Genomic DNA, 7,975 nt, shown 5'->3' with positions numbered 1-7,975 from the left:
GGCATTGCCACCAAAAGCAACAACAACAACAGCAGCAATCACACAGAGGCCAAGTTATGCTCATGCTCTTTAGTTGCTTGCAGCATACACACACACACACACACAGTCAAGCAAACTACTACAACAAAAACAAATGTGTATAAAAAAAAAGAAGTAAACTTTTAAGTACGTGCGTGTCTCTTGCGCTGCCAGCGTCGCTGTCGACGTCGCTCTGTGGCCGCTTTGAAATGAAAAGGAACTCTCTCTCTCTCTCTCGCTCTAGCTCAACTAAAGCTACGCTCGCCACGAAATCCACAGCAGAAAATAAATGAGAGCGCGAACGAAAACCAACAAAACGAACGACTTTTTTTTTTTTTTTTCTTCTGTGTGTGCAAGGCAAGCCGCAAGCTTGGAGCAGGGGGCAGGGGCTTGACTGTTTCCTCAAAGTCCAGCTAATTGGCAAGTATTGCTGCTGCCCGCGATTGCCAGCGTGGGCTGCCTGCGATCAAAAAAAAAACAAAAAGCTCTTCGTCCAGTTTTCAACTTGGAATATTTTGTGAGCTGCAAATATTGCGCGCAATGCGGTTAACAAAGTTGACGCAGCTTTTGTTTAGCATGGTCAAGGTTTCATTCAAGCTGCCCATTCATTTAGGGCAGCTGGTTACAGCACAAGCACAGTGTGCAAATTCCAGAGCCAAAAGACAACAGAATATTAATTATCAGGTGCAAGTAAATATGTTGATTGTTAAAGAGAGTTGATGAAAACTTTACTTTGGGCTAGACCCAGTTCAGAGCTTTTCAATTGGTACTTGGCTCAAAGTTGTTCCTTATATGTATAAAGCCAACAGAGTTCTGAGTGTCTGCAACATTAATTAATTAGATATTTCATGTGGCGGCAGCAATGGGCGGTGTCTGGTTGCCAGCCTAGGCACAACTCATGCAAATTACAACAATTTCCGCAAAGATACAATTCTAACCAAAATAGACACACACACGCACACACACACACACAGAGGCGCGCTTGAATGTGTTTGGTTGCTATCTCTCTAATGCAAACTACAAGTGAAAGAGGCGAGGAGGTTAAGTGAGGGGTTCACTGAAGATGAGTGCTATACACATATGGTGACAAGCGTTGTCGTTGCCGGCCCTAAGCCCACTCTATACTGCCCTCCCCTTTTAGCATGATTTGCACAATGGGCGCGCGTAGCAGATACAAGATACATTTCGCACGAGTTGCAGCTACACAGATACACAGAAAGTTGAAGATGCTGGGATGTTGATTATATATAGGCAAGTCGCATGCAAATGCCGTCTTCTTCTTCTTATAAGTTATATGTATATAGTTGTCGCACATGTGTGCGCTTTATGTTGTCTAACATAGCATTGCAGTAACAGCAGTTACATCTACAGTTATGCTCTCGCTATTGAATACAATTCGCGACAATATCCTCAAGTGTGCGCCTCCTCAACTCAATCCAATTATCTCGCTTACAAAACTGCATTCGTTTTAACAACTATTCATACTAGTAGCAGCTATTTTTGAAGTACTGCTTAACAGAAAAGTGCAAATTGATATGCACACACATATACAAACATATATTTAATTATTCTTTATAATTGCTGTAATATGATAAGAGATGTTTGTTATTATAAACAACTAACTTTAAAGCGAAAAATAAATGACTACTGTGAGAACAACTATTGCATGTTACGCACACATGTAAATAGATTATAAATCTAATATTTACATAGGCAAGCAAATGACAAAGTTTAGAAATTTTCATAAAAATATGCTGGCCAACAAATTTGAAATTATTTAATCAATCAATGTATTTACACTGCAAATAAACAGCACAAATATATAAAATTTTATGCAAACCAACGCTCCATGCTCTCACTCTCACTCTCTTCCTCTTTCGCTGTTGTTACAATTTTTACACTTTTAATGCGTGCCTGTGTGTGTGTGTTTGTGAGTTTAAATTACAATTCCATTCCATACATCCTACGTCCAATTAGTGGGCAGCCCCAAAGCTCTGACATCAGTCAACGTGGCCTGGCTTGTGTCTCATTCTCTCATTGTGTTCCAATGTTGTAGTTCACAATCCATGCCCACACACACCTGCTCACTCTCCGTATATATGTACATATGAATATAGAATGTGAGCATGTATGTGTGTGTGCTTGGATGCTTGTGTATGTAGCATCATCTCGCTGGTTGCCTGGTTTATGCTGCTGCTGCTGCTGCTGCTGCTGCTGCTGCTGCCGCTTACAGTCTCTGCATTCGGCATTTTGCCATTTTATGTATTCTTGTTGTTGTTGCTGTGTTGGCTTTTGGTGTCCCGAACGGCGCTGCTGCTTTATCTGCGCTATTAAACGACGCAGTTGGCTTTACCTTTTGCTTAAACACATTCGCCGTTTCGATTCCCGTTCCCATTTTGTCCACATCTTCTTCTTCCGCTGAGTTCAAGTTGTTGGGAGCGCTTCTCAATCTCAAGGTGCAACATTGGCAAACGGGGCAGCACGGCTAAACGCGACCTGAAACAAATGGCAAGGCACTCGCTTCGGTCTGTCTCTTTTCACAAACACACACATATGAGACGATTGGCGCTGCCGTCGGCACCTGCCGTTTTTGGGGGGGGCGCGCAGCATTTGTCGCCATTTATTTACACGATTAGAAATCGATTTTATGCGTTTGCCTAATATATTACAAATGGAAAGATATCCACCAAGTGTGTTTGTGTGTGTGTGTTCGTGTGTGTTGTGCACATCTGTCGCCGTTAAAATGATTTATGCCAAGCTTATCAAAAACAGCGTCGTCGCACAATCGATTCGTTAGTTAGTAGCGCTACTAGTTAGTTAGCAAGCTCAAAAAGCAAGTTCAATCATCATTAATCAGCCTAAGCTATGCTAAGGTAATTAGTGAGCACACGCATATTGTTGCCTTAACTTAAGTTACTTAGGCATTAATGCTCAAGTACAATCAAAAAGCTTAAGAGTTTTACTCAGCATAAACTAAGCCAATGACTAACTAACTAAGCCTTTTATAAAAATGCCGCTAAGCTCTTATGCTTGCCCCAGCGAAGAGTTTAAAAAAATTCCAAACGCAGAAGAAGAAGAAAAAAGCGTGACAAGCAAAGTGTATACAATAAAATCCAAATTCAATCCACTTCGCTCTAGCTGTCCAGCCTAAAGACCAAACGTACTAGCTTCCACACACACACATACACTCACCCACACATACAAGTGCACACAAAGCAATTCGTGCGCAAATTTGAAATAAAAGCTGCCTCGGTGCTGATGGATTGTAACTCACTCACACACACAAACGCACAAATATAAAGAGAAGAAAAAAATTCAAACCAAGCAAGCAGGCAATGCCCCCCTCCCACACACCACACTCGCTTTGCTAACCAATCAACCACTGCATTTGTGTATGTGTGTGTGAGTGTCGTGTGCCACTGTCATTGAGTCCAAAAAAAAAGTAAAATAAAAACAGCAAATAACAAAAAGAAACAGCGCAGCCAGCGGAACGAAACGAAATGAAATGACAGCCCAGCAGTAACCTCTTGCTGGGTTGCGTCTTAAAATACATACGAATTGCTTGTTGTTTTTTGTTACTATTTTTATAACTACTTGCTATAATTATTTCAAATCTACAGCAGTTGCTGCTATTCAAAAGGCCCACCCTGCTTTTTAACACCCACAATCAACACAAAGACAAAAAATAAACCCAAATTATATAGAGAAAGCCGTCTCAGTTCAACTACCCCGCAAGCCGGCTCTTCGTTTGCTGCGCTTTGTTGTTTTTGTATATTTGTTTGTGTGTGTGTGTGTTTCATTGTTGTTGTTCCCCTGCAGGCAAACGAGAAACTAAAAGGGACAAGCGCTCGGCGCTGGCTGAACGTTCCACAAATATAGTACACCAAGTTTTGGAGTAAAATTTGACGAGCAATACAACCATATTAATGTCTTGTTGGAGAAGCTCACCTGTGTCAAGTTAAACGCTGGCTAATGTGTCCAAGCCGTCGCTGCCGCTTATCGTCTGTTTTGCTGCGCACTTAACGTTTTGTTGGTCTGCTTCTCTTCTCCCCGTTCACACACACAAAAATAACACTGCGAAATTATTTATAATCACTTTGCTTTTCAATTGCCTGCAATCATCAATATATTTCCATCTTATGTTTTCTTTTTACAACAAAACTTTTATAAATTCACTGCTTTCCTTCCCTCACTCACACACGTACACATACGTACACAACCAAACCAATCCGAAGAAATAATTTCGCCGTGGGCGTTTTTCTTTTTTTTTTTGCAATTTTTTTTTTCACACGCTAAATTGGCAGCGTTTTGTGCAAGTTTTCACTGTATTTTTCTTTTTAGTTACTCGCAGATAATTCGAAATTAAGAAAATAAAATAGTTAGCGGCTTTTATGCTGGATGCCGTTTAACACGCGTTTAATTTACGAATTTATTAAATGCATTTTAAACGGTTCTGTGGTTTTCACACAAACACACCCCCGCACTCGTCGGCAACAAAATTCTGTTTAAAATTATTCAAGTGTTGAACAGTTAGAGTTGTGAAGAGCAGTGCTGCCAATTCCGCTTTTTCCCCGTCAAATCTGCTTAGTTTTGTAGTCAACGGCGGGACAAATTAACGCTAGCTAACTTTGGGTACAAATAATGCAATTGAGACGAACCTTTTGCGTCAAACTCAAATCTTTGAGACGAAGCTTTATTCTGAAATATTTTGGCTTCCATCCAAAATTCTCTTTAATTTTTTTTTTAGAGTGTTGCTTTCGTTCGACTCAAAATGGCAGCATAATACGAGCTGTGCGTTACATACTGTCATCCAGCATAATACATTTAAATTGTTTAGCGGTTTAAGTTGAACTTCAATTGTAGTTTTTAACATGTTAATTCTCCTTGATTAAATCGTTTAAATTATTGCATTTATTGCATAACAAGGTGAGGAGAACACTTAAAAATTAAATGTTAGTGGATGCACAGGAAAGTAACCTCTGCTCTTGGTCACTTGGTTAGCGAGTCGCAGCAGATTGTTATCATTATTCATATAATTGCCATTGTAAATCTCCATGGCCAGCCGAGTAACCTCATCACGTCCCTGATTGCATACAGCAGAGGCAGTGAGCAGCTCATGATCCGCCAAAGGCAGACCAATGCAGTAGGAGCGGGACGCACGCGCCGCGCTTGCCCACATGGCATAAATGTTGGAGGCAATGTTGGCCAGACGTTGCATCTCATGCTGCTTCTCCACGACAGCATTGCCATGACGGGTGAACATCAAATCCACGGCCATGTGGAGACGCGCCACAGAGTGCTCTATGCACTGAGCCGAGGCCTCTAAAGTTGGATGCAAATTCTCTGTCAGAATACCGCGTATCTTGGGCTGTTCAATGCTGTCGGTGGAGAGGAATTTGCCAAAGATGTGTCCAGGATTGAAGAGTGGATTACGTGCCTTGCGTACTCCGGCGTTCATCAGTTGCTACATAAGGATCGATTAATTTATTAATAATTCAACTTTGATTTTCTAAGCAGTAAGGCTTACGCCTGCATGTTGCAGTCCTGAGAGCGCTATGAACAAGCTTAGCGTACTGGGGGATTCGCCTTGTGTCACCAGCTGAGCTGCATCTCGTAGTCCTTGCTCTAAGGGCTGTCCGCTGTGCAGACTCTTGGGTCCCAATATGCCCATGCTGAGTGTGGCAATGTTATAGGTCTCACGCATTGTATAATATTTGGTAATGGCGCTTTCCAGCGTCACATCCTGGCCAGCAAACTCATCCAGCATGCCAGCAGTTAGATAAAGCATGCTCTCCATGGCATAAATAGAGCACATCATCTGCGATAAGTGCACACGGGTCAGCTCCAAATCTCTAAAAGCAAAACAAGTTAGCATTGGTTTCAAAAAAAGTTGGAGCTACTCACTGGATCTGGGCGCCACCTTGTCTAGTATCGATGCTGAAGCTGGTGAGCTGATTGAGCAACTGCTTGGAGAGTGATATGCCCAAGAGGCTGCTGCGTAACCGAGAGGAGCGCACGAGTTGCTCTGCATATTTGTTGCCATTGTGCGCCAATCCAATCATTTGTTGCTCTTCCAGCTGCACATTGTCAAAGTGCACACGACGCATGGGAACTTCACGGCAACCAAAACTGGAGTGTTCCTCTCCGAGGCGCACACCTTTCTGCTGAGAGTCCACCAGAAAGATACTGCAGCCAACGCCAGCAGGTCCGGGCAGATTTGCTGCCTGTGTTTGTGCCAGCACCAGGAACAGCTGACGTGCTTCGCCGGGTGCGACAACCACAAACGCCTTCTCGCCATTTAAGACCCAACGACTTGCTGCCATATCATAAGTTGCTTGTGCACCGAATATGTCCTCTTCGGGCGGCGTATACTCAAAGATAGCTTCGGTGCCCATGAGCTGTCCACTGGCCAATGCCGGCAAATAGCGCTGCTGCTGTTCCACAGTGCCCAGCTCGCACAGCATGTCCACAACCACACGATGCGTCTGCAGCGCCAATCCAACGCTGGTCACGTTGCACTCCGGCTCGCTTGCCATGAGGCTAGCGCTCCAATTGTAGCCACTGCCTTCATAGTCGGTGGGCACATTTAAGCCAAAAAGCCTTAACTGCTTTAAGTCATTCCACGCCTGCTTGGGACTCACTTGCTCGACAAAGTAATTCTTCAGCGGCAGCAGCGTATTCTGCAGATTGGCCATTTCCTCACGTGGTATTACCTCTGGAAAGCCCAATAGCTCCTTGTCCATGACGCCTACAAAGAAATTCTTCACCAGCGGCTCGCGTGCCGTCAGCTGTTGTTCTGCCGTTGGTGCCTCCTCTGGCATTTGATTTTCACTCTGATGCGCCTTCACATTGCTGTTGCTGCTGCTCACTCGTGTTGCCTTGTTGCTGGCGCAGCGAGTTTGTGTCAGCAATTTTAGAGCACGCGGTAACAATTTGCAGCGCATCATTTTTATATAATATTGTTATTCTAATTACTAATCTTATTTTTATTTTGCTCAACTTTTGCACTGCTTTATTACCACAGCGTGACTGTGAATGCAGTGCTTGCGATATATTGTTGCTTGAGCAAGCTATCGATAAAATTTGTTATCATCGAGCCAGTACTTGGCGCAAATTTTAAAAAATAAGAAAGTAATGAAAACAACTTGTTGCTTGCCCTTTTTCTTTTTTTTTTTTTTTTTGATTAAAAACACAAAACCCTTTATTTGAATCATTTTTCTTGTTGTATATTGGTGTTACATAGTTGCTATTGACTGGGCACATTAAGCTCTCTACTTATAACAGTTGAACAAATAAAGAAACATTTGTTTTACATTATGATTATTTTCTTTGCTTTCATTGCTTTTAGTGCTCAAATTGAAGTTTGACTCTTTTCCTTAATTGCTGAATTTGTTTTATTGTTAGTTTCACTTACAATTGTGTATGTGTGTGTGTGTGTGTGTGTGTGAGTCCTAGATTCAAAATGTTGTTAATAGCTGTAGTAAGTAGTCAATAGTTATAGTCAGGTATCAATGGAAATAAGAGTTTTAGTTTTGAATTTAACACAGACCTAAGTATGTATGTACACACTGATATTAGCATATTAGCAATATTGAAGTACAGTTGTGCTTGAGAAATCGCACTCAACGATCAATTCGATGCGTGCAGAAATTTTGATTAATACCAAGCACTTGTTGCAAAATCAAAAAAAAAACGTATGGTTTAAATAACAAAATTATATTTATGTTTGTATATATATATATTGCATTCACTGCATTTCTTGTTATTTTCATTTGTTGTTGTTGTTGTTGTATAGATGTATACACAATATTGATTAATTGTATTTAACTAAAGATCCCTATATTATAGAAATACCTCATCATCATCATCATCATTATCATTATCATCAGGCAGCTCATATCGTATCACAGGCACGCTTCAAAAAACACGCAATACAAAATACAAATTCAAACAAAAT

The 7,975-nt window shown here is 41.6% G+C and overlaps 1 protein-coding gene across 1 annotated transcript; it reads right to left on the bottom strand.

The window, feature by feature from the left end:
- Positions 1–4,911: 4,911 nt before the first annotated feature.
- On the bottom strand, positions 4,912–7,020 carry LOC108595209 (complex I assembly factor ACAD9, mitochondrial). Its single transcript, XM_017980397.1, has 3 exons — positions 5,923–7,020; positions 5,546–5,870; positions 4,912–5,482 (listed from the first exon to the last, which is right to left on the bottom strand). The coding sequence occupies exons 1-3, from the start codon at positions 6,963–6,965 to the stop codon at positions 4,958–4,960; spliced, it is 1,893 nt and encodes a 630-aa protein (XP_017835886.1). The 5' UTR covers positions 6,966–7,020; the 3' UTR covers positions 4,912–4,957.
- Positions 7,021–7,975: the final 955 nt, after the last annotated feature.

The sequence above is a fragment of the Drosophila busckii genome, chromosome 2R, assembly GCF_011750605.1.
Source record: "Drosophila busckii strain San Diego stock center, stock number 13000-0081.31 chromosome 2R, ASM1175060v1, whole genome shotgun sequence".
NCBI classification, from domain to species: Eukaryota; Metazoa; Arthropoda; class Insecta; order Diptera; family Drosophilidae; genus Drosophila; species Drosophila busckii.
Note: the sequence above shows the minus strand (reverse complement) of the source record. Positions and strands in the feature narration are given on the sequence as shown.